The 26,666-nt window shown below is 49.6% G+C and overlaps 1 protein-coding gene across 5 annotated transcripts in view; it reads left to right on the top strand.

Moving 5' to 3' along the window:
* The window catches only part of DIS3L2 (DIS3 like 3'-5' exoribonuclease 2), a 369,779-nt gene that overhangs the window by 318,023 nt on the left and 25,090 nt on the right, over positions 1-26,666 (top strand). For all 5 annotated transcript variants that reach the window (XR_012123461.1, XR_012123462.1, XM_073217986.1 and 2 more), the window contains one exon: positions 6,341-6,420. Coding sequence is in view for 3 of the 5 variants with exons in the window: in XM_073217986.1 (XP_073074087.1) it covers positions 6,341-6,420 (80 nt within the window). In the remaining 2 variants the exon portion in view is untranslated. The remainder of the gene's footprint in view (positions 1-6,340; positions 6,421-26,666) is intronic.

The raw sequence follows: 26,666 nt of genomic DNA, 5'->3' as shown, positions 1-26,666 counted from the left end.
GTTTCCAGCCCAGGGGAGACTGGTCTGGTCTGTGTCCAGAGGAGAGCCCTGCCTCTGACTAGACCATTTATAGGCCTCCTTCCTCTGCTGGTGGAGGCCAGTGGAGTCATATTGTCACCTTGTCACTGCCTCTTGGGCCCTGTGCTTCCTTCCCTCCTCTGCCAGTACCAGGAATGCTGTGCAGTTGGAAACTGTCCTCTCAGGGACAAGGTTGACTGCTGGCAGCTGCCTTCAAAAATGGGAAAAATGGACCTTGTGAGGTCTCAGACCTCCCAGGCTGAGGCGCTCCGCGGGAGGGTCTGCAGGCCTTGAGGCAGCCAGCACAGGCGCAGGTGGCGGCCAGGAGGCACGCCCGCTCTCAGGCCGTATTTGGTGGGTACTGGCAGAACCAAGGACTGTGTGCCTCTCCAGAGGCGCTGGCCAACCAGGAGCATCTGGACACTGAGAAGATGGGAGCCACTGCTTGCTTTCTGGTGGCCTTTACCAAGGGGGTGCGAGTATGAGGCAGAACTTCTTTGCTGACATGAAAGGAGAAGTAACGAACTCAGGGGTGAAACCGCGTGGCTAGAGATCTGCTCAACCAGAATCAGAACGCGCTGAGAAGCCTCCAGGGGCATCGGTAATTCGATGGCTGGAGCGTTTAGTTGGGAATAGGCCAGCAAGACGCTCCAAGTCTGCAGTTCAGCTCAAGGATATGTGTCGGGCACCTGCTGTAGAAAGTGTGATAAGGGTGCTGAGTGCCCAGGGTACCTGGTGAGGCTACCCACCCTGAGCCCTTGGACTCACTGGGAAGAGAGTTCCTGCCTCCAGTTTCCAGAGGAGGGACTAAAGTAAGACCCACATTTACAGAGAGAAACTCAAAGGATATGTGGTGTTCTGCTAGGATAGACAGGAAGGGCTCTCCTGGAAGCAGTGGTGGCATGAGGAAGAGCACAGAGGCCCGACTGTGTGGCATGATCCGAACTCATGCAGTGAGGTGTGCAGTGTAGGAGGGGTGCAGAGAGCTTTGCTGCAGGAGGAGGGATGGGGTGCCCTTCCCTTTTGGGCAGACTCGTGTTTCTCCTTTAAGACGCCTGTCATCTGCCCTGAGGTTCTCCCTGGTTGGTACACCTTCTCAGCGCATGCCCACCTCATCCATATTTGTTCATGCAAGCAGCCTGCCCCCAGAAAGCCTGGGCTGCATTTAATTCATTTTTATATCTGACATGTAGGCAGCAGGAAGCCACCAAAGGTGCTTAAAGAGAAAAGTGTCATTAGGCTTGTAATTTAGTGCGCTGCTTTATGGAGAGTGGATTAGGAAGGCCAGGACCTAGGGAGTGGGTGGACATGTGTCAGTGTCTGCAAGAGAAATGATGCGCAGTTAACAGAAGAACAGTAAAGGTCTGGAAGGCTGGCAGATACCAGGCTTGATCAAGGCTCTGGTTCTGTACTTCAGCAGGTCTTTTCAATCAGCTTCCTCTGTGAGCTGGCTTCATTTTTAGGCTGGTAGCAAGCCAGTTGCAGCAGTTCCAGTCCTCATGCCCAGAAGCTCTTAGCAAACATCCCCTCATATCTCGTTGGCTTCAGTTGGGTCACATTTCCATTCCTGAACCAGTTCCTAGGGCGAGGAAATGCCATGCACTGATTGGATTGACTTCCTAATCAATTACTGAAAGGTATATGAGATTACCTTAGAACTGTCGGGCCCAGCCCTGGAGATTGAGTCTGTTTCCACCAGATTCCCTGGACTGGGGTAAGAGGGTAGTTAGCTCAGTGATACTAGGGTGTCCTTAGGAGGGAGGAAATGATGGTTAAACATGCATCCATGTCTGCTACATAGGCCTTTGGCTTATTCACTCAATCACTGAACCTTGCACATGTTAGGCACCTACAAACACACTCACACCTACATACCTGTAGGGACACACTTTATGCATCACTTTGTCTGGGAAACATGTCATCCTGGGTGAATTTCAAACCTCTCATGGGAGGACCCCAACCCTGACCTCTGACTCTCCATCCCTTGACTTCTCCTTGGATCTTGTGATTTTCTCACCTCCAAGGTCAGACAGGGCTACTTCCTGACCACAGCCTCCAGTCCCTCCCATGCCCTCACCCAGTAGTGAGGATGCCCTCATCCAACTTCCCTGTCTGACCTCATGGACACTGAGGAAGCCAGTCTAGCCCAGCGGTTAGCAAAGTAGAACACACTTCAGTTCCGCTACTTGCTGATTTCATCTAAATACTCAAACTTCTCTATGACATAAGGATAGGAAGCAGCTTCAAAGCGCTGTTGGGAAGATGAAATCAAGTCACATATGAAAGATGCTTAGGATAGAGACATGCTCAATAAATATTAGCTCCATACGAGACATCTGCTACCCAGACCCTTCTGTTTTATTCCAGCCAGCCCCTTTCATTTTTATTTCCTGCCTGTTCCTCCTTAGAGTCCCTGGTCCATCTGTGGCCAATATCATATCTCCAATCCCTTGCTTCATTCTTCTTCCCTCAAACCTTCCTGGCAAATGCTCATCTCCGGACCAACCTAACTTTCTTCATGCCAATGCCTAGGTTGCTAAAAAAAAATCAACAATGGGGCAGATGGTTGCTACAGTAACTTCAGATCCTGTGGCCTCAGATGGACCCTGAATACTCCCTGGCAATGCCCATGCTCTTCCCTTGTCAACTGTTTTTCCTATTCTCCAAAGAAGCAATTTCAAACCTTCATCACTTTCCTCCAACGTCCGTTCCTTCCCTCACCAAACCCTCCATTCCTTGCGGATAATTTGACCTCCTAATTCTCAGAAAAGAACAAAAATCAGACTGGAACATTCCAAACCACCACCATCACCCCCCTGCCAAATCCACAGATATATCTGCATCCCTGCCCAGCCTTCCTTACTGCTGCAGTGGAGAAAGGGTCTTCCACTTGTGTGTCAGATTCTAATCCCTCCTGTCATCTCAGCCACCCGGACTGTCCAGTTATCTGTCTCCCCTATGTCTTCAACTCCACCCCCTCTAGTGCCTCCTTCACATCAGCTTTTAACCAGGTCTCTGTCACCCCGTAATGCACTTTCCTTTGATTCTTCATCCTAGTGTCCTATCCCACTCCATCCATTCATCTTGGCTCTGCCGCACTACTGTCTAATTTGCAAGAAGAGTTACGCACACTCACGACCCCATTTCCTCACCTTCTCACGTTTCAACCCATCACACCCTGATCTCTGTTTCCAGCATTCTCCTAAGAGTCCTTGTTGGTAAATCCAATGGATTCTTTGTTTTGGATGCTTGTTCCTCTTTTCCCTGATCTCTGAGAAGGATTTACTGATGCTGACTGCCCCTCCTTAAGACATGTTCTCCCCTTGGCTCCTGTATCATAACCCGTAACTCCATGGCCGCTCCTTCACAGCCCATTGTCTAGCTCTGAAGTACAGCTGTTCTACCGAAGACCTCATTTCTATTCTACATACTCTTGCAGGACAACCTTATCTCCTCTAATGGCTTCAACTGCTATCTTACTTTTACCATCCAAAGGTTCACAAACTTGTACCTCCAAATTACAGTCTTGCTTATAAAACTCAGAATTGTTTATACACTGCCTACTGACCATCTCCACTAAGGTGCCTCCCAGGCATCTTAAAGTCAGCACTCCCAAAGTCAGCTCCATCTCTTCTCCCAGACCTGCTCCTCTCCCCTGTCACAGTGAGTAGCAGCGCTATCCGCTCTGCCGGCCGCGGCAAAGGACCTTGAATCTTAGGCCTCACTCCTCCCTCTCTTGCACTTTTTATCCAGACCACCACCGTGTCCTTTAATTCTGGTGAGGTGGAAAAAACGTGGATTTGAGTTGAAATTCTGATTGTGGTTTGGACAAATTACTTAATCTTTCTCAGCCTCGGCTTCCCCACCTGTGAGAAAAAATAGCAATACCTAATTCAAATGATTGTGCTGAGGATAAAGGAGAGCCTTTTATTTGGTAGCATTCAATAAATACGAGTTCTCCATTCCTCCCACCCCATTACCATCTCTACTTACTCACCCTACTGTTGAATTGGTGTATATGTAGTTTCTTGACCTTGAGAAGCCCCCTGGACTTAAATTTCCCATAATTCCTTCGTGATTTAGGACGACAGCTTGTATCTCGTCATGCTTATAAAGAAGTTGTAAAATGCAAAGAAAGTAAAACAATCACTCTTGCTAATTTGATACTGTTCCTTCCAATCTTTCTTTTATACGGTCTTATCTTTTTTCACATTGTTTTCTTGGTATATAATCAAGTATGTATCCTGCTTTATTTTTTTTCATCTAACCCACATATTTTCCCAGGTTATTTAGAATTCTTCATCAACAGTTTAATGGCTGCATATTATTTTGCATATGACTCTAGTATAGTTCATTTAGCCATTTTGTGATTGCTGGTCTTTTAGAGTCTTTCCACTAAATAATAATGAGGTGAGCAGTTCTGCAAAAAAAAAGCTATATTCCTCCTACATTTATCATAATTTTGCTAAGCCATAAACTCACAACTTGAATTGAGTTTGTGTCAGTTGTGAACTGAGTCAAATATTTCTAATATTTTTAAAGCCTTCAAAATGGACTAAATTAATATAAGCCTGACCTCAGCTGTAAAGAGGGAGGTGAAGAGAAAAGGGCTATAATTAACAGATTTTTTAAAATAATTATTTTCTGTTTTACTGAAAAAGGTCTGGGAAGATCCAAGCAGTGCTCTGTAGGGAAAACATGACTTCAACTTGAAGTTCCTATCTTCATGATGGTAAAGAAGGGCTTGTTTCTGTTTTTGTATTTTCATCTGGGTCAATAAGAGGACAAGCCACTCATACAAGCTTGTTTCCCTCTAATGAAGAAAAAAATCATCTAGCATCTAATGATGCAGATCTGTTGTTAACAACCTTGCAGTAAAAAAAAAAGTTATAATAATATATCCTCCTAATGTATGGTTAATTTTAGTTAAAATTTCCTGGTGATTTTAAAACCCGGTGAATTTGGACATCTGGTTATTGGCTTTGCGTTTGGAAATGTTAAAGCTGCCTTAACCAGCTGGACTGTAGCAGGACACACAGCCCGGCTGGCGGGGACGCCCAGGCGGAGGGCTGCACTCACCCGAGCACCCCCACCAGAATCCAGAGGGAAACCGAGACTTCGTCGCCAGAGCTCCTTTTCCCCATCTTCTCTAATCAGAGAAAACTACTGAGTGCCTCCAAGTTAACATGTCCAAAATCAAACATTTAACTCCCTACCTCTCCCCAAATTCAGTCTTTCCACTCAGCAGTGGAACAGTCACCTCCCTGGTTGTTCCAATCAAAATTAAACAGTCCTTGATTTTTTTCTTTTCCATCCTGGCCACTTCCCAACATTGAATCCATCAGCATATCCTGTCAGTTCTACTCCTAAAAGTGTACTTCTCGCATCCATCTCATATTGCCCACTTCTCTCCTGCCTCCCGCCCACCCACCTTCTCGTCCCTGCCCCATCACTGCTCTCCTGCACTGCTCAGTGGCCTCCTGCATGGTCCCTGCATCTTCACTCTCCCCTCCCATCTGTGCTCTACACCGTAGCCAGAAGGATCTTGCTGAAAATAACTCTGATCATGTCATCCTTAAAACATGTCAAAGACTTTCTTTTTCTATGAAGGTAAAAGTAAAAAATTCTGATGTGCAACAAGCTCCTGCGGGTTCTGCTGTGGCCTTCCTGTCCAACATCCCACCCACCATGTCCCCTGTGTCTGTGGTGGTCCGGCTTACCAGCCTTCTTTCGGTTCCTGGAGCTTCTGCCCCAGGGCCTCTCTATATATAGGCCATGCTCTGCCGGAGCGAGCCCTCTTCTCTGTCCTCCTTTTCCTCCCCATGGTCTAGATAATCCCTCCTTCTTCCCGCATTCCCACTCTACATCAGGGTATTTACTTCTATAGAAACATGGGAGTTCTTTTCCTGTTTCAGAGAACCTATTTTCATTTGATGTTTTATATATATATTCATTCATTCATGTGATTATCTGACGACCTTTGGTCTCCGCTACTAGACTTTAAGATCCATGCAGGAGGCCCCTTTCGGCTACAGCTCACTGTTCTTTCCCCACCAGTGAGCTCAGAGTGTGGCACAGAATAAGTGCTTAATAACTAATTGGTTGCATGCGGAATGAATAAGTAGAGTCCTGGTAACATTCCCCATGGGGAGTGTCCCTGGAAGGTGTGGGCTCTTCCAGAGAGGGCAGGCCCAGGTCCTCCATAGCACGGCAGCTGGAGGGAGTGTGATTCTGCTTGACTTTTATTTTTCATTTCAGCTCTCAGAATGAATAGAGCCTGCTGCCTGAAACTGACTTGTTTTTCTCTTCTCTCTTCATTCAGCTAAAGCTTGCTTTCACTCTGGACCATGAGACTGGATTGCCTCAAGGATGTCACATCTACGAGTACCGTGACAGCAACAAGTAAGCCACTCAAAGGGATTGTCAGACGGGGAATCACTTTTTACAAATGCACTACGTAAGAGCTGGCATAAAAATACTCCTATAAAATCTCTCTTGCACCTCAACATAGGACTTGAAGTCCTTGTACAGGAGGTACTGGAAGCGTCTTCAAGAGCAAGGCCACCTTCCGAGGCTCCAGCTCTCCTGCCGTCATGGGACTCTCCCTGCCCCACTTAGTCTCCAGTCACGGGCCTGCTGGGCTGACTGTGGGACTTCAGCTTTTGTTGCTGTTCTGACTACACATAGGCTTATAGGTTTTGTTGTGATAATCTACCTGGTGCATGTCATAGTTGGGGGATTTCTGGGTACTTAACAGAGATTCAAGTTGCTGGCCTTGCTATTAGAAAGGTGGCACCTTTTGTTAGTTGTATAGCCCCTCCCCTCTTCAGCAGAGACACATTCCTTGACTGTGGAGTTTGTGAGGCAGTGTCAGCGGTGGTGAGTGAGGCCAAAGGAGTATGGCCTGGTGATGACGGTGATGACGATGGTGACGGATGCTGATGACAGCCGCCGCTGAGTTCTGCCATGTATTAGGCAAACACTGAGACATAATATTTGTTATCCATCCCATTTAATCCTCAGAACAACCTGAAGAGTTTGCTTTTATTGTTGGGTTTGTAGAAGCTGAGGTCTGGGATGTGAGTGACTTGTTCAAGGCCACTTGCTTTGCTGCAGCCATCTGAGGCAGAGTCAACATTATCACATCTACCCTGGGAAGAGATTGCATGAAAGACAGTTGTCCCAAGTTGCTACTCTTGGAAACCCCAATGACGAGAAGAGCCCCAAGACTTATTGTTTCAGTATCCAAGGTAATTTTATCCAGTGGAAGGAATCAATAGGCACATGCCAGTGGAACTCTGCTTTCCAGAAGAGAAACTCATGCTTCCTCAGGAACTCTTGAGGGTGGAAGATGGGTTAGCAGATGCCTTCATGACCAAATCTCCTTTTCAGATTTCAGTTATTCCTCTTAGTAATTTATCTTGAAGAGGATTCCATAGTAAGCCATTGTGTCTCCTCAGTTTCCATCAAATTCATCATTTAGGAAAAGACCCAAGGTTGTCCTTTAACACCATCATTCCTCCTCTTGGATGGCCCTGTTTCTGTAAGACACTTCCAGGGTTCCTAGGCCCTGTGTCAGAGACACCATTTTAGCTTCTCATAATGCTTAATTCAGCAGAGAAGTAAGGCTGGACTTCTCTAGGGTCCAGGGGCTGGCAGGGACAATGGAATGAGTCCCATGACAGCAGGGGCATGCATCGCTAGGAAGTGAGACAAGCATAAACCACAAACTGCTTGGCATGCCATTCTGCCACCTTCCTTGCCTCACAAACTCCACAGTCAAGGAGGTGTCTGTGCCAAAGAGGGGAGGGGCTATACAACCCAGCACTACCTGGGTTGGTGCTTACTGGGTGACAGTGGGTGACAGCCCCACACACAGAGATCATGGCAGTCAGATCTTCAGGCCCAGACGTGTTTACAGATTCCAATCCCAGTGTGACTTTCTGCTATTTGGACAAAAGGTTGGCGCGGTCTTTGTTGAGTGGGAGAAGGGCACCAGCCTTTCTTCAGGTTGTCAGTTCAGAGGTCCAGTGACAACAAAACATAGGTTGTCTTTGAAGCTGAGAGAAGGAAATAGCCTAGCTCGGTTTCTCAGCTTAGTCCCCAACTCCTGGCATATTATCAGGGTAAGCGATATAAGGGGAGAATTTAGGGGTTGTAAGTATTGAAAAGCTTGAGCCCTGAAAAACCTGTAAAAGAAAGCATTTGGACAGGCGCCATGCTCTAGGCAAGTGTGGCAATCAAATGCCTCCACAACCCCTCTCTGTGGCTCTCTCTTGCTTGTCTTAGAGGCAGTCTTGGAATTCATTCTCGGTCTGTGGACAAATTTCCTGACCTCTCTGAGCCTCAGGTTTCTTCATCTGTTAAGAACAGTGCAACTAATGATACCTTCCTGGCGTGATTGTCATGGGAACTGAATGGGATGACATGTTAAAGTCATCCTCACCAGCCCAGCATAGACGATGCCCACAGTGAGTGTTGAGAGCCTCTCCTTCCCAAACAGAAAGTCATCTCCTGACTCCCACTCTGTTTTCCCAGTGCCATCAGGCCTGCATCCATGAGCCAGCGCTGCAGCTGACAGAGTACTGAGGAGGGCGGAGGCAGGCGCACACGCCTTTGACAGCTCTCTGCCATTCGCAGTGCGTTCTGTCCAAAGGCAAACCCTTCCTCACTTGAGGACGGTGAATTGGCGAGAACACCCCGAGCTTGCCTGTGACCCTCTCCTCTCCCCTGCCTCTGCTCTGTCTGTTTTCCTCTGTGCACTTTTAGAGCATTTCATCTGGAGTGCCTGAATTCCATTATTGGTATAATCATGGCATTTAGGAAATGAGGATATTCTGCCTCAGGCCCTAAGGACCCCGTGTTGTCTCAGCACACGAAGGCAACAGCAGCCAAGAGATGAACTTCTGCCTGTGAGAGAAATTAGCTTGATATCTGAATATTAGTTTAGTACAATTAATTATTGAAACTACTACTTTAACCTGGGTAGTCCCTGCAGTATAATTCGTAATCATTTTAGTGCTCATCTCTGCCAGATTCAGGCCCTCAGCAAAGAAGTTGTGAGGCCGTTGCACAGCCCTCCCTCGTGGTCTTTCCTTGCTGATGGAGTGGCCCTGAAAGCAGGCACCGCAGTTTTATTTTCCCTGGATTTGCCTATCAGCTTCCTTCCCAGGAACATCCTCGTAGCACTACTCCTTGGCTTCATGTTACCTCGTTCTTTTATGTAAAGGGGTTCATATCTGGCTCTGGGTTCCAGAGAGGACAGGCCCTGGGACTTGGCCATCTCTGAAAGGACTTGGACCCTTCCTCCCTTTGGGCTGGAGGGCATTGTTCTCAGGTAAACATTCTTAAGCTCCAAGGTCAGTCGAAGAAAGAAGCTGCCCTATTGTGCCTTGGGTTAGATTGGTAAAGCTCATCATCCCAAATTATCCTGTCAGCCTCCCAGAAATGGTTCAAATCTGCATCTAAGAGCTGTGAGGCCCTGCCCTCCACCCCAGCAGGTACTGCCAATCACCACCCATGGACCAGAGGACCTCGTCCTTTTTCTCTATTACAGAAAACTTTGCCTGCCTTTAATATGAAATCCAGTGAGTCAAGGACTGAGTGAGGGTCATATTTCTCAAATTGGGGTTTAGAGATCTCTTCATGGGGCAAGGAACAGGCCTGAAAGGGTAAGTGATTCATGAGGATTCAGGTAAACATTTACCTAGCCCCTGCTCCATACAATGTGTTGTGCTAGGTACTAGTACACACATGATGAATTAGGCATGGTCCACAGCCTCAAGGGGTTCATATAAGTAGCAGAATGCACTACAGCACCCTCTGAGATGACGTGTGCTTCAGGGTAGTAAGAAGCAAGTGCTGTAGGAGCAATGACAAGGAAAGTGACTGCTTCTGACTTCCAAGCAACCATGTGGATGGTAGTCACCTCCACAGATAAAGAGCTTCGTCCCAAACACTCCCTTCACTCCATCCCCACTACCTGCCTTCTCACTGTCAGGGCCTTAGAGCTACTTTGCAAACTGTCCCCCTTTCTTCAGCTCTTTGCCTGCCAGCCTATCCTCTCTGCAGCCTGAGGGATCTTTGCATGTCTGTTATTTCTGGTTGCTTTTGAGACCTTATTTTTGTCTTTGGTGTTCTGCACTTTTACTGCATTATGTCTAAGAGTATATTCATGTTTATTACTTGGCTTAAGACTCAGTGTAGTTCTTCCCATTTAGAAATTCTTATCTCTTTGATTCTCTCCAATTTCTCCTTCCTGTACTTCTATTAGAAACCTACTATATTATTCTGTCTTTCCTCTCTCTTTTCCATCTCTTTTTCTGCCAGTGGAGTTTTCTGGAACATTTCCTCAAAAATATTTGTGGGTTTACTAATCCCCTTGTAGCTGTTTATAAACTGCTATTTAATACTCTTTCCCAATTTAAGTGTTTAGCTTTTATTTTGAACTTTTAGAAATTCTCTTTGGAGCTTTTTAAAATCAGCCTGTTATTTTTCTGTTTTTCATATTTTAGTGTCCTAGTTTTTCCTGTGATTCCTATTCCTTTCATCTCTTTAGTTACATCATGGCCTCTTTCAGGTTATTCAGCCATTTCTAGTTGTGAGTGCACCAGTTCTCCCGTGTGTTGTGTCTGTTCACTCACCTTTCTGGAGGCTCACTTCCTCACGTGGTTTGTTCTTCTTTTTCAGGAGCTCCTCTTAAGCAGGGATTGTTTTTACTGTGGGAGCCCCATACACCCTTGGACTGTGAATGTGTCCTTCATTGCTTTTGCATCTGTTCAGCCCAGGCCCCAGGAGCTCCATAAGTCCTGCTAGTTTGGCGTTAACCTCTAGGCTTAGGATCCCCAGAATCTGGGTGTGTGCACCCAGCCTCCACACGTACATGTGAGGCAGGCATGGGGTCTCCACTCCACCAAGGAGATGTCTCCATTCTGTACTACATACCTCTCTCCTCTGGGCTGTGGAAAGGTCTTCCTGGTGCCTGTTCAAAAACCAGTAGCCTCGCATGCTCCTGGTTTCCTGTGGGGCTCTCAGTTCCAGCTCCCTGGCCAGGTCTTCTACCTCCTGTGGGCAGTAAAATCCCAGCTCCTATGTCAAAGTCTGACGCTCTCAGCTCCCATTGCCGTGGTAAAGATCATTTCTTTGATTTCATTTCCTATTTATTTCAAGTAACTGGGAATTTTCTCTTTATTCTTTCCTGCTTAGTTATATATTTGAATTATTCTTTCGGTATATTTTCTATGTATTTTTGTTGAGAAAGAGGTCCACAGCCATTCAGTCTACCATCTTGTCAAAACCAGAAGTCTGAATAAACTTTTTAAAATGTGAATCTGGTTATTCACTCATCCAGCAAGCATACAGAGAGTTTCTGCTAGGTACTAGCACAGTACTAGGCACTGAGGCCACAGAGCTGAGTAAACACGTGGCCCTCAGAGGCTCAGAGCTAGTGGAAGGGACTGGGCCCCCATCACCAGCAAGACGGCTCTGCGCCTGGGCGCTGACCTGCTCCAGCGAAGCCTCGGTCAGCTCCACCAGCCCACCTCGAGCCTCCCGTGGGCAGTGAGTCTCTGTGTGACCAGGTCATTCCCTGTTTCTAGAACACTGCTCTTTCCCACAGCTCCCTCCCCACCCATCTGGTAACCTCTGCTCCTCTTGCCACTCTCAGCATAAGTGTCACTTCTGGGAAGCCATTCCAGCCACCAGAAAGCATCACTGAAGGCTGATTCGGGTGTACCTTCTGCCGGGTCCTGTGCTACACCTGCTGACCACAGTGCATTTCGGGCACTGGTTTGCTTGTCTGCTGCCTCCCCTGCGTCGAGTCCTTTTACAGTTAAGGCCTTGTTCTGTTCAGGTCAGTACACTAGTGCCCATGCCAGGACCTGGCAAACAATGTTTGATGAAGGGAGTGGGTGGGGGCAACAATTTTAATCCTTTTAGAGGGAGCCTGGCTGCTGGGGAGCCAAATCTCTTTCCAGCCTTTGTCTCTTCCCTCGTAGGATTATGATGAGGATTACATTACAGATGACATCAGAGAAAACTGTCCTTGCATAGTGTATGAATTCTGAAGAACTACCATGTAGAAGAAAGAAGCTGTAAAAGTTCGGTTTAAGTCTTTAAATATTGTTATTTACCTCAAAGGCCTACCACTGTTTTGCCTGATAGTGAGGCATAGTGGTAATTACAAAGAGCATTAGATATGCCAGGCAAAGTCATGGATGCTGACTTGATTGCAAGGCTGTGCTTTGTCCCCAACCTCCTAAGTTTCCGATCCGTGTAGTTAGTATAAGAGTGACAGGAGCTACCGCCTCCTAAATGCCCGCAACTCACTAGCAGTGCGCTAGGGGCTACCCAGGTTATTTCTAATTCCCAACCATTCAAGACAGATCTTTTCACAGCTTTACAGGTTGGAAAAGACTGAGAGTCAAAGAGGTTGTATTATTTTTACAGTTTTACAGCTTACAAAATAAAAACAAAACGAGACTGAGCATCAGAGAGGTTAACCTGCCCAGGGTCACACCCGAGTCAAGAGCAAAGCCTGGATTTTACCCCAGCTCCTGCACATTCCAGAGCGCATGCTGTACCTTCACACCACCCGACTTCCTCTCTGTGACTTAAAACTAGAGGGAGTTCCAATTCTAGCCTCTTCTTGACAGGGTTTGTCTTAGAAACTCTCAGTCTGGGAACTCCTGGGATTGCCGGTCCCTGTAGACCCCTGGGTGGGTGGACAACCTTGTCTGATAGAAGGATCTCCCAACTTATCCTCATAAATGTGATGTAGGCCAGTCACTCTCCATGGCGGGTCACTCTCCACTCTGCGAGGCAGCCTCTGCATTAGGAACATGAAATTGGGGGTCAGTGGAGTGAGGTGGGGTGGGACATGGCTTTGCAAACTGGAAGGTACCTCAGAGTTGGGCATGGTGTTTGCCCTTGGACCCGCCGAGTGGCCCATGCTCTGGGCCCGGCAGACCCAGGCTCTAGCTTCAGGGTGCGCTCTTCTCCTCCCTGCAGTGCAGCCGTGCCCTGCTGTAGTCTGCAGACTCCCTCCATGCCCACAGCCAGCCCACAACCTCCACCTTACTCTTGGGACAGGTTAGTTTGCTAAGCTAATGAAATTAGATGTTTTGTTTTTTCTTGCCTAGCTAGATGACTCATTTTGGTACCTTGAAACTCATATCATCAAATAGCCAATATCTAGAGGTCTTATCAGACAGGCTCCCAGTGGGACTGATTTTCTTCAGCTGAAGTGCCTCCCCACCCTCATAAACCCACACTGAAGAACAGCAACACTGGCCTTGCGGAGTAGAGGGCACTTCTGGCCCTCACAGCCTCTCCTCTCTGCAGCCCATGAGCATCTTGTAGGTCAGGTCAAGGGCAACAGCCAGGGCAGAGGCGGGGCTTTGGGACCCTGCAAACCTACCTTGATTCTTTCCCCAGCTCCTGAGCACATAGTCCTTTCTGGGTCCGAGAGCCTCACAGTGTGCTGCCCTGCCTCCAGGGGCGGGCTGGCTCAGTACCCGTGGTCTCAGGCCACTCTCCACACAGGCAGAACCAACCCAGAGGCAAAGCTGAGGATGGGTCACACAGGGACCCTGTTGTTTCGTCTGCATCGTGGAGGCTGCATGGGTCAGTTCCAGTCCAGGGATGGTAGAGTCCAGACAGGACTAATGCAGGAGGACAGAGTGGGGGTGAAGGAAGGAAGTAGGGGAGGACGCGAGGCTGCGCACAGTGGCGAGGAAAGTGCACAAGGCTGCTCTGGTAGGCAGAGTCTCAGCCTGCAGCACAACTCCAGGAAGGCTTCGGCCTGCCCAGTGAAGCATCCTTAAGCCGGCAGTGCTCTTTCGCGGAGTCTCACGTCCTGTGGGAACGGGCCTGCCTCGGGACCCTGCCACGCTCAGTCACTGCTGGGCACAGCCTGTGCGAATGCCATGTGGCTCCAAAGGGACCGGGCCATCTGTCTAAATGGCGCCTTCTTGTGACAGTCACAGTCTACCCCTTGCCCTGCACAGAGCCACTTCTCCACTCTGGTGTAGGGAGCAATTCCCCTGTGGCTCCCATGGGCTCTCTTCTCCAGGAGGAGTTCAGAAAGAAGTTACTAGGACCACTTCCACGACTTTTACCATATGGCACGCAAGGGCCACTTGGCCCACCTCTACGCATCCCTCGCGCACTGTTCATTTCCAGTTCCTCCCACCCTCAGCCAGCACTGCCGCAGGTCTTGGCAGCTCATCTGGTGTGACCCAAACCTTCAGTGTGAGATTTCTGAGCCTTTGACTGTCATATCCTTCTCCTGCCAGGGTTGACACATATGTCTACATGTCTGTTCCCAGGGGGCAAGAGAGTACCAGGACGTTCCCTTGGGTTCCACACAGCTCTCCCACCCTCCCCTGATCTGGGCTGATTACCCTCCCCCGTGATGATGACTCCTCTCATGTGCTGGCCCTGGACACACAGAGTCCAAAGAATCCTGGAAGTAGCTGTCCTGGTAGCTCAGAGGGGCCTGTGCCACGTGACCCCCTGGCCTCTAGTGCCTCAGGCGCCATCATCCCCAAGGGTGTTCTCGAGCCTAGCCTCTCCTGCCGTCCTCTCCAGCCTGCAGAGGAATGCTGCTGCCAGACTCCTTAATGATGCTGGCGTCCTTTTCCCCGGTGCATTTCTGATGACCCTGGTGAAGGGGGTGTCCTGCGGGCCCTCCCACAAAATATAGACCCGCCTTTCTGGTTCTTCTGGATTCAGTAATGTGTGCGTTCCAGCCCCTTCTGTCAGCCTTTTTATTCTTTCCTGTGCTGTCTGCCGGGGCAATCCATGCCTTCCACTTCACGCAAGCTCAGCTGTCACATTCTCCGGGTGTCGGAGGGCCACCCCAAGAGCTGATTTGCCTTATCCTCTGGTCGTTGCCACGATGCTAATCCATGCATCCCATGAAAATACCCCAACTCAGTGAAGTCCTGTTCATCTCTTCTTATTTCCTGGCTCCCTTGATCAAGGCCCTCAAAAATCCTGCTAGCAAATTCTTCTCATTCTTGACAGAGAATCTCTTTCCTCCCTTATCAGGCCCGCAGCAGGATAACCCTAGCATTTTACTCTGATTTGGGCCTGGCAGCTGGAAAGGCAGTAGGGGACACCCCTGAGGAGAGGGGAGAGACCTCTGTGGGTCTTCCAGCACAGGGGTGTCATTAGCCTGCTGAGGGAAGAATGGCTCACCTTTCGGTAAGCTGTCCCCTGCCTCTACCACTTAGCCTTTACCTGCTTGAGGAGGGCCTTCAGGCTGTCATTGTCCCTCTGCTGGGCATCAGTACACCCTCCCAGGAACCAGCCAACTCCACAGGCTCAGACACTGAGCCTGCTGGGCTTTCACATGCTTGAATCAACACAGTCAAGCAAAAGCTTTTCCCAGGTCACTGCTGGCAAATCTTTGAGGAGTTGGGCCACCAGTTTGTGCCAGGGACTCTCCATGCCCTACATGCCACTCAGAAGAGCATCCTCTTTGCCTGAGAGGTTCTTGTCCTCTTCCTTCACCTAAATAAGCAGAGGGGATACTTCCCAGCAGCCCTGACAAATTCAGACCAACACCAACATTCCCAGTACTTTGGAAATGACACACTGTGTCTGCACCTTGGACCCGATGCCAGTTCTCAGGCTAAGCAGTGATGTGCCTGACAGCCTCCAGACCTCCCACCAACACTGCCAGGCCAGAATGAAGAACGTCTCTCTTGTTCCTGATGAAGGAACATAGGAGAAGGGGAGCTGGAAATCAAGGGAGAGGAGGGGCTTGGGGGAAACTGGAGGCAGTGCAACCAGAGAGAGGTGCCAGAAGTGACCTCCCGGGAGTGAGCCTACAGCCGTAGCATTTGTGTTGGAGTCGGCCGCTGACAGTGCAGGTGCCAGCTCTCCATGCCCCTCACAGCCTGTGTGCTGGGCATCAGCGTGATGGAGGCACGACTCTGGGAAGTTGCTCAAGATGACAGTCAGTGAAGGATACATTTCCCGTTTTCCACACCGTGCAGAGACATGGTGGGGTGGCTCTTTATTCCCTCCCATCACCTCCCCCCTGAGCAGCAACAATGTTAGCTGGGATACCAAAATGCAGTGTTCATTTGACTTCATTTTTCCTACAGGAAGGGAAACAGATAAGAATAGTTCCATTTACAAAGAGGGAAACTGATGCCCTGAGTGGTGCGCTGCCCAAGGTCAAGCTGTAAACAAGAGGTAGAGCCAGTAGGCTTCTCCCTGGGATGCTGCCTCAGCCACGTGACACATGGTGGACAGGGCCTGGGGCAGCTACACAGGGTGATGGCGAGCAGCCGGTGGGTCCCGGCAGGCAGGGCAGAGAGCCCTGGGTCAGCGTGCTGCCTCCCGTGTTGCTTACATTACCTTTGGGTTGCAGTCACCCAGTCTCCCACAAATGTAACATGACCCACCAGTGGCCAGGGCAGGGAGAAGCTCTTCGTCAGCTGTGTTGAGTCAGCGCTCTTTCCCTGTCGACTGGGAGGATGGGGTGGACTGGAGCCACGGTCATGGCTTAAAGCACTGAATTGCCTCAGTGGAGGTTTCCTGTGCTGCTGGACCGAGGTGCTCAGCCCCTTAGAGAAAGCACTAGCTGCTTGGCTCCTGCAGGCTTTCTAAGCCCAGACAGAACTGATCAGAATGGGAAAATGTGGCAGCCAGCAGCAGTGCGGAGATAGTGCTGGACAGAGACCAGATGCAGACGCATCAGGCCACACTCACAGACGCACCGACCCACGTCTAAGCTTGGAGCGTGATGTAATGGCACTCTATTTTCTTCTGTAGTGCACACACTGAAAAATAGATTTTTACACTAAATTCACTTTGTAAAGCTTATTTCTGAACTATGACATGCATAGAGAAAAGTACACAAACTGTGTGCATCTAGTTCAAAGTAGTATTAAAAATGAAACTGTCATGTAACTGTCATGCAGATTGAGAAACAGAATGTTTCAGCCAGTGCCCCAGAAGCTTCCCTCGTGCCCTCACAGGGAATCTACCATCTTAACTTCTTACGCCAAGATGAGTTTTGCCTGGCTTTGAACTTTATATAAATGGAATCATTCTGTATATTCTCTTTTGTGTCTGACGTTTTTCTCCCAGCATTATGTTCGTGTAAATCTATCTTGGTTGCTGCATCTACCTATAGTCCTTTCGTTCTCATTTCTGTGAGAATTCCTTTTGTATGGTGACATCACAGTTTAATCAACTTTTGGGTTGTTTCTGATTTGGGATAATTACAAGTAATTCTGCTTGCACATGTCTTTTGGTGCACATATCATGTATTTTTTTTTTTAGTGTATACCTGGCTGAATCATGGAGAAAATATCCACTTTAGTAGATGCTGCCAGGTTTCCCAAGTGGTTGTACCTGTTTAATGCACTCACCAGCAGTGTTTCATATGTTTTTTGGCCATTCAAATCTCAAATTCAAAGTAGAGTGCCTTTGCATATTTCATGCCAATATTTCTACTTGGTTTTCTGCTTTTCATGTTGATTTATAGTTCTCTTTATTCTGGATATAAGTCCTTTGTTGGTTGTATGTGTTGCAAATATCTTCTACTTAGTAGCTTGTTTTTTTACTCTCTTTGGTGGAATTTGGTAAACAGAAATTCGTGTCGATGTATCAGTCTTTTCTTTATGGTTATCTCTTCTTATACCCCATTTAAGAAATCTATGTCAAAATCCTGAAGACATGTTCATGTTAGCCAGTGTCCTCTGCAGAAAGAAAACCATGGGGTGTAGATACATAAATAGATACCCATTACATCCGTGTATGCATAAGGAGATTTATTAGGAAGAATCGGTCTGTGTGGCCATAGAGACTGAGAAGCTCCATGATCTGCCAGCTGCAGGTGGGGACCCAGGACAACAGGGGCATCATCTAGTACCCACAGTCCTGAGAGCCAGGGAAGCTGACGGTGTGCATCCCAGTCTGGGGGCAGGCGGTGAAATGAGATGCCCAGCTCAAGCAATGAGACAGGAGAAAAGGGGTGAATTTCTCCTTCCTCTGCTTTTTGTTCGATTCACGTCCTCCACAGATGGGATGGTGCCCACCCACACTGGGAGGGAAGTCCACTTTAGTGAGTCTTCCAATTCAAGGCTCATTGAGAGACCAGAAACCCCCTCACAGACACACTCAGAAATCATGTTTAATCTGGGCACTCCGCAGCCAATCAAGTTAATACATAAAAGTAACCACCAAAATTTTCCTACATTGTCTACTAGAAATTCTGTTGTAATACCTTCTAAGTTTTACATCTGTAATCTGCTCAGAAATGGTAGCTGAATGTAGTAGAGCAAGTGTCATTTTTTTCCATATGGATGTCTAATTGATCCAGCGTCATTTCCCACCACTCCACCATGCCCCCTTTGTCAAAAGGTGCCCATATATGCACAGGGCTATTTCTGCACTCATTTTGTTTTCCTGAGTTGGATGTCTATTTCTGTGTCGGTACTACACTGTCTTTTAATTATTGTACTTTTGTCAAAAGTCTTGAGAGCCAGTAGAGCTGGACTTTCCTCCTTGCGCCTCTTGTAAAGGGCTTTTGGCTATCCTTGGCCCTTTCTGTTTCCGTATAAATTTTAGAATCAGATAGGAGCCACACACATGCACACAAATTCAACGGGATTTACATTGACATCACTTTAAATCTATAAATCAATTTGGGAAAAATTAACACTTTCATGATATTGAGTCTTCTACACCACAAACATGGTATTCCTGCTCCGTATTTAGGTCTTTAATTCTCCTCAATAGTGTTTTATAATTTTCTGCATAGAGGTCTCGCTCATCTTTTCTTGGATTACTCCTACTTATTGGGTATTTGTGATACTGTTCTAAAGTTTCCCTTTCTCTTTGGCAGATATATGGAAATACAACTTATTTTTATTGTCCCTGTATCCAGTGACCTTGCTAAATTTATTAAATACAAATAATTTGTTTCTAGATTCTTTTTGGTTTTCTGTATACCCAGTCAGATCATCTCCAGATGGTAACCGTTTTCCTTTGTTCTTCCATTCTCGTCTGTGCATGTCTTTCACTTGCCATATTACCCAGTGTAGTGATTAGTGGAAGTGAGGGAGGCAGGCATCCATGTGCTGTTCCAGATCTGGGAAAGAAGGTTTTTTACCAAAAGTGACTTCTAGATTATGAAAGCTTGCACTGGAATTCCCTCTAGTATATACTTGATTTAGTTTTCCCCAAGGTGAGCATTCAGTATAGAGTGCTTTTAAGTTTGAAATGTGGCAGTGGTGCTTTATAGGCTAGGAGCTAGGCGACAGAATTGGTTTTTTTATTTAAGAGAAAAGGAACTGATGTTTATCACAACACTGACCCCATATTTAGTCTTGGGAGGAAGGTTTTGCCCTGTCCGTTCCACAGGAGGCTCTCTGGCTGTTACAGCTGAGCAGGGATTCTCACAGACTCGTTGGACCCAAAGCAGAGGCTCTTCGTCCCACTCACCGATTTCCATGGTAGAATACTGAACATATAAAAACCCTGAGGTCACAAAGAAGATCACTTCTGTCATAGATCTCCAGGAGAAGGGTTGTTAAACTGCCTCACAGGAATATTTAATATCCTTTCCTTCCCCCTCTTGTGGATCTCCTTGTGTCGCCTCATGGGCCCCCTCCCACCTTGCTCGGATTCTGTTGCCATGGACACAGGCTTGGGTGGCTGCGGATGTCCTGCTGGAAGGAGCCCTCCCTGCCTGCCTGCGGCCGCCCCCACAGTTCCCCTCAGCCTCCTTCGCTGGCCTCTGCTGCTGTTTGGGCCCATCTGCTTCCAGGGCTCGGGAGGCGGGGATTGAGGGCTTTCCTCCCAGCCAGGCTGCTTGGCGTATGGAGCAGAACTGTGCATATTTAAGCCCTTCATAGTCTCAGCTATCCAATCTGAGGACGGTGGATCCTGTGCACACAGATTCTTCCTCTGCTGAGACTGAGAAAGGAAGAGTACAGGCAGAGTAGAGATCCAATCCCAAGCAGGCCCTGGGCTGGCAGGGCTCCCTGGACCACGGCCTCAGTGAGAATGCCCCCCATTATGACCATACTCCTCCTGTCACAGCCACATGGCGACCTAAGGATGACCCAGGAGATTTCCCTGCAAGACAGAGAATTCTAGGACACCAAGATCTTTCAAAATTAAAGACTTTGAAGCTCTCAAAGATTTATAAAGAGAGTAAATGTTTCCTTGGTTGATTTAACACAGGGTAACATTAAGCAAACAACTTTTTTCCCTCTTGAGTTACATTTCCTTTGTACAACTTTGCCCCTCCCTTTACTCATCCGTCTGCAACGGACTGAGTTGTCTCCGACCCAGGGAGCCTCCTGGGGCTGCAGCGGCCCAGTGGGACTTGGAGCCCTTCAGCTGTTTTTTTCTAGATGCTTTTTCAGCATGTGGTAACATGCTTTGACCAGTGAGAAAGGATGGAGAGAATTAACACATTTGTTTTCTCTATACCCCTACCCGTCATGTCCACACCTTTTGCAGAATCTCCTGGCACAAATCATGTCTTTTTTATGCCTCTGGGTATTTGTCCACCAGTGGATTCCCACCCCAGGGGGAAGATTGCTGTTTGGCCCCTAAGCCTAGCTTATTGAGCTGATGGCTCAGCTGGGCAGTCTTTAGACCCAAGAGGGCCTGTGCCTTTGCAAATCCTAAGGGATTTCTAGAAGAAGCTGGTGCTGTTCAGGCCAGTGCCCTCTCTGGGGAACAGGCCCATTCAGAAGCAGCACGGGCATGGGCCTGTGGCCCCCTGCATGCCAGCGGTTTAGGTACTAAGAGTAGCAAATGCCTCTGTATAAACAGCCCCTCTTGGGTACCTGGAAGTCCAGAGCCCAGACCTAGGACACAGAGGTCTGAGATGCTCTCGGGGGGGGTGAGCCCAAAGAAAGGTGCCCATGGCTGTCACCTCCTGCAGCTGCCTGGCAGGTAACCAGACCATGCTTGGCACTCTCAGCTTTTGGCTGTGCTTTCCGTGAGGAACTGTTTCTGATCTGTCTTCACTGCCACTCTTCAGCTCTCTGGGGCACTGTGGCTTTTTCTTGGTGGTTAGGCAGGAAGCCTCCAGAGCCTGAAGGAATTGCTGTGCTTGATGACAAAAGCCATTAATTGATATAAATCACTTAGAGGCCGCTTCAGTTACTGCGGAGGAATTGAACACAATTACTCCCTCTTCTGAGCACACTTCTCCAGTGGTGGGGAGCCAGGGTGGGAAAAAAATCTCAGAGCGACTCAGAGCAAGCGCCATCAAGTCCAGCAAAGGAAGTGGCACCTTACGCAGCTGTTCCAAAAACCCAGCAGAGCACAGCCTAGCTTCTGTACAGAGCACAGAGCACTCTGCTGACTTGGAGCCACCCCCAGGCCAGCCCCATGTGACCCCATTTCTGGCTGCCCCCAGGCTGTGCCAGGCACTGCTGGGCCAGGTCCAAGGCAGAAGATGTGCAAGACGCAGTGTCTGCCCTGCGAGGCCCAGTGGTCAGTGGGAGTACGTACCAGACTCGAGAGCGTCCCCAGCTCTTACCCCCCTGTGGCTTCCTCACACAGCACTTCCCCACGGCTTCCCTTCAGCGTCTCACACAGGGCAAGGCCAGCTGCCATCAGTAGATAAATACTCTCACGTTTGAGCTCTCTGGACCTCAGAGAATGAATTCTTCTGTAGAACCATATTTTCACCTGGACATGGATTTATTCTTTCAAGCACCAGAATTTCTGTTTTAATTTATCTGCCTACTGTTGGCGTACTGGACATAAAGTAGCCCTTGCTAATGATTCAAGATTATTTGCAACATTTATATTGTGACATGACAGTATTTTCCTCCGGGTCTCCTGCACTGCTCAGTGCTCTTTGCCACCCCCCTGCGTGCACACGGTGCCACAGCATTTCTCTGCCCTCTCTGAGGCCCTGGCCTGTCTGCCTTCGGGTCCCTTTACATCCAGGGACAGCTCGCTGTCCTCCACTGCTGTCCGGAAGCTGTTAGCCAGCTCCCTCTCCAGGCCGGCTGTGAGCATGTGGTCCTGGCGGGTGTAGGAAGCCAAGTGGCGCGGTGAGAACTGTCACCCGAGAAGAGAGAAGGCTGGAGGTGGGGAGTGGAGGGCCACTTGCCTGTGCATCCCTTTTGACTCTGGCTCCGGAACCCATGTGGGCCACTCACAGACTTGGTTGGTTGGTTGGTTGGTTGCTGGTTCAGCCCATGTTCCAAATATTCAAGATTGTGTGTGGTTGAGTTCCAGATAAGTGCAGTATATGCTTTTTAAATTGGCTTTGAACTGAATGGTTAGTGCATTTCCAATGTTCGGCAGTTCTTCCTTAGAGCCCTCTGACCGTCTTCTGACCGTCCTCTGATAGCTGAACCTGACACCAGCGCTGGTCAGAGCCCTGTTAAAGCTAAACTGGAGGGGGAGAACCATAGAAATCTTCAGGAAACCCTTATATTCAGAATGTGTCACGTGCCAGATGGCTCATTTCCTACTGCCAAACTTAGCAAATTCCTCAACAGGCCAGGAAGGGCCCTGAGGGCTCCTGGATCGGAGGACCAGGTGCCGGGTGTTTTCAGCCCAGACTTAGACACCATTCCTTTGTTTATCCATCAAATGTTATTAGACACCTGCTGTGCCAAGCATGGGTGGTGAGAAAGCCCCTCCACCCTGAAGCACACAGCCCACTGGGGAATACAGAATGTATGAAAGAGTATTCACAAGCAGTGACAAAGGCAGGGCGGAGGTGCACAAAGGACAACATGGGGAGCAAGTTCCTGGTGACACACCCACCTGCCATGGGGAAGCCCATGCACTCCGTGCCCACATACTGGTTTTCCATCTCCTCTCTGCTGGGGCATCAGTGTGGGGGGCCCCACAGGCTGTAGGACAAGTGCTGCGTGGCAGGTGGCAAGCCGAGGGCAGGGGACAGGAGCTATGAGAGAGGAGGCTGGCTGGGCCCTGGTGAGTGAGCTCAGTGTTGAGAACTAGCTCATTAGGCGTCTGTGTTCTGTCTTGTCAGCCTTTGTCAGAATGAGAGGGACCTTCTAAGGATTGTGAATAGGAGAATGGCTCTCCCCACCCAGCAGGGGTATTCCCAGATAAAACACATGGGTGGGGCCCGTCCACAGCCACTTCCTTCTCAGAGCTCTTTGTGTCAGGTGTGAGGCGCACTCTACCCTGATGCTCGGCAGGATGAGTGTCACTGCTGCCAGGATGGCCAGCTGCAGCATCCCTGGGCACACAGCTTAGCAGCCCTCAGGCAGTCTCCGAGCTGCCCGGGATGGCCGGCTGCAGCATCCCTGGGCACACAGCTTAGCAGCCCTCAGGCAGTCCCGAGCTGCCCGGGATGGCCGGCTGCAGCATCCCTGGGCACACAGCTTAGCAGCCCTCAGGCAGTCCCGAGCTGCCCGGGATGGCCGGCTGCAGCATCCCTGGGCACACAGCTTAGCAGCCCTCAGGCAGTCCCGAGCTGCCCGGGATGGCCGGCTGCAGCATCCCTGGGCACACAGCTTAGCAGCCCTCAGGCAGTCTCCGAGCTGCCCGCTGCCTGTAATGGCACCCCAGCGAAACTAGCAGCCAGGTCTTTCTGTTACTACAAATGACTTTTGGCAGTAATTTTGCCAGTGCCCAAACGTTCCATGTGAGTCACTGGGCTTGAGTTTCCCAGTGATTTTCTGGTAAATGGACGGGCACAGGCACCATTAACTAGGGAGTGCAGACTCCCTACCTCTGCAGTGGTTGCACAGGAGACATAAGAGGCCCAATCGTGGGAGGATGACCACAGCCAGAGAGCCACATAGGACCCCGCAGGGCATTGGGCAAGGCCTCCTCCCAGGTAAGCCAGCTGAGGCTGGAGGGCCCTGGGTGCTGTGGCCTCTGTCAGGAAGAGCAGTTCTCCCCTGAGGGAGGCCTGGATGCAGTGGGCTGGTCCACCCAGTGATGAGTGACTGCCCTGGCCTGGCTTGAGCTGTCTGTGAAGAAGCTCGCAGAGGCCATTGCTGATGTAGAAGTCTGTTCAGCATCCCAGTTACCAAGTATTCATAGAGCATCTCTAAGTCCTGGGTAAACAGCGCTCTCCTCTGCATCCCGGGCAGTGGTAACTCAGTGGAGTGGAACCATGGAGTCGGTCAGGCTTTGGCATCCTCTGGCCTCCCCATCAACCCAGCTCACCTGGAGGGATAAAGGGCCTAATCCAAATTGTTCTGGCCTTGGGTCTAAGGTAGAGTTGAAGGTGGCACCCAGAAAGGGCTGAAGACCTCACACAGCCTGCGTCTGAGAGTGCTTTTCACACAGACACAGGTGGAGGTGGGGCTGAAAACCAGCAGTGTCCTTGCTCGCCCCCGCCCACCTCTCCAGAAGGCAGAGAGCGCCAGCGCCTCAGTGTGTCCTGGAGGCAGGTTGTGTGCTGGGACATGACAAGGTTGGGGAAGCCCAGAGGCCCTGGACGGGAATATAGCCACTTAAACCACTCGGAGCCAGTTCATAAAACTGGGGGTCAGTATTTTACAAGTCACTTAACTGATGAAGAGCTCTGCCAGACTCAACAGACTGCATCCCAGTGGGTGATAAGACAAGTGTTAGCTCAATGGAAACAGCCCAGGAGGAGATGTTTTTTTTGTAGTCTGCTGGGTTTCATATTTAGAGTGAGGCAGTCTGCCCTTGGACAAGAATAGTCATTTGTGAGATATCCTAACAAGTGATCCCCAGCCACGGTGTCATCCTGTGTTGGATCTAAATGATAACATCTACAGGCAAGTGGGAATTTCATTAAACAAAATTCAACTTGTCCCATTAGGCCGACAGAAGCTCATAGGTTCTGTCTGCCAAGTTCATGCGCCTGTGCTCCAGCAGGGCTAAGCTGAATGGAAGTTGTGGATACTGTGACCGCCATGCCTAGGCCTTGTCTTGGGGGGGACTCTCCTTCTGCCGCAAGAACAGGCCTTGTTTTCCCCTCTGCATTTTCTGCAGAGCACCAAGCACACTGTCTCTCGGAGATACTTCATTTGTTCCCCAAACATTTCGCCAGGATCTACCTGTGCCCTTGGCCCTGGGATACAGAGATGAGTGAGGCCTGGTCCCCAGACTGGAAAAGTGGCCGTGGCAATGTAGTGATGAGGTCTGGGCCTGAACTGAACCTTGAAAACTCAACATGACTGAGTGGAGAAAGGTGGGCTAGGGTGTGGCAGGCAGAGGAGCAGCATAAAAGCCACAGAGGGGTCCTGGAGAGTCTGGGCGCCCGTCACCCAAGAGGAAGCCCAAAGCCAGGGAGTGGAGGTGCCAGTGTCCTTGTCACTTGGTGGGGAGCTGGGCTGAGGCCAGGAGCAGGCCAAAGGCAGTGTGCAGGGCCAAGTGAGCTGCAGCCTTGATGCAAGAAGCCAAAGCCCTCTCAGAGCTCAGCCCTCTGAGGACCCTGTCCCCTGTCAGGGGCTGGGCAAGGGGCTGACCTACAAGGCTATTTGAAATTGTTCTGACAGCGTGGGACCTGCCAGGGTAAACATGACAAGTGGCTGAATTCTTTGCCCAGCTCAGAGTTCAGTGAGAACTACTCCCGTGGGACCGACTAGAGGGCTGTGTGAAGCTGCCAAGGGGTCGCGGCAGCTCCCAGGGTAAGCTGCCAGACCCAGGCGTCTGAGGGCCGCTACGGCCATGGCCCCACAGACGGCTCTGCCCTCCCTGTGACCCCGTGCGCCAGCGCGTTTCCACAGCTGGAGTGGGAGCAGCATTACCCAAAAAGAGGTCCACAGATGAAATAGGATGAAGTGGTCAGAACCTTTGAGCCCATAGCTACTGGCAGGGCTGGAGGGTCACGGAACAGGAAGAACAAATGTGGTCCACACCTGTGCTCATCCCAGTCATACCCCAGACACCAAAAGAGGCCAGAGCCCCAGCAGAGATGAAGAGCTTGCATGAGGAGGTGGAGGCAGTGCAGGGATTTTAGTACTATTCGCCCTCTTTGTCCTGCTGAACCAGAGAGAAGCACAGGCGAAGCAAGAGCCACAAATAAGGCTTCCGAGGTCATGGAAGTGTCCCAGTCCAGCCACACCCGAAGGTGGCCTTGCATGTTTGCCTGCCTGGTGCGACCAACACAGAGGCAAAGAGCAGAGCCGGGGGAAGCTCCGTCCTCTGAGGTCACTGGGGAGGCAGACAGCCAGGTCAAGGTGAGTGACCTTGGCCCTGCAGCTGCTTTGACCCTTGCTGAAGGGAGGAGGTGCTCTTGACAGGAGGAAGGACAGTGATGAAGTGGCAGACCACCTCAGGCGGCCATTCCCAGGTAGCAGTGTGGCCTTGGGGCAGGCCCTGTATTGAGTCCGCACTGCCAGCAGAGCCCTGGACGGGCACACTAGGGAAACCCCGCTGCCCAATTCTCAGGAAGCTTCTGGCAGGCAGCATAACATCACCTGAGGAAAAAGCAGTGGACAGGCATCTGGTGCCCTTGGTCTGTGATCCTGGGGGAGTCACACAAGCTTGGAGCCTCCCTTTGCTCATATGAACAATGAGGGATCTCACTAGGACTTGAAAAAACAATATATTGCCATAGAAATATGAGGTTTTAGTCTTGTATAGACAAAGCAAATAATTGCAGATAAAAACATGTATTTTGTTGAGTGCCTACCATATGCCAGATATTGTCCTAGGCCCTAGGAATTAAGGCAAACAGCTGTCTG

This window comes from Manis javanica, chromosome 12, assembly GCF_040802235.1.
Source record: "Manis javanica isolate MJ-LG chromosome 12, MJ_LKY, whole genome shotgun sequence".
NCBI classification, from domain to species: domain Eukaryota; kingdom Metazoa; phylum Chordata; class Mammalia; order Pholidota; family Manidae; genus Manis; species Manis javanica.
Note: the sequence above shows the minus strand (reverse complement) of the source record. Positions and strands in the feature narration are given on the sequence as shown.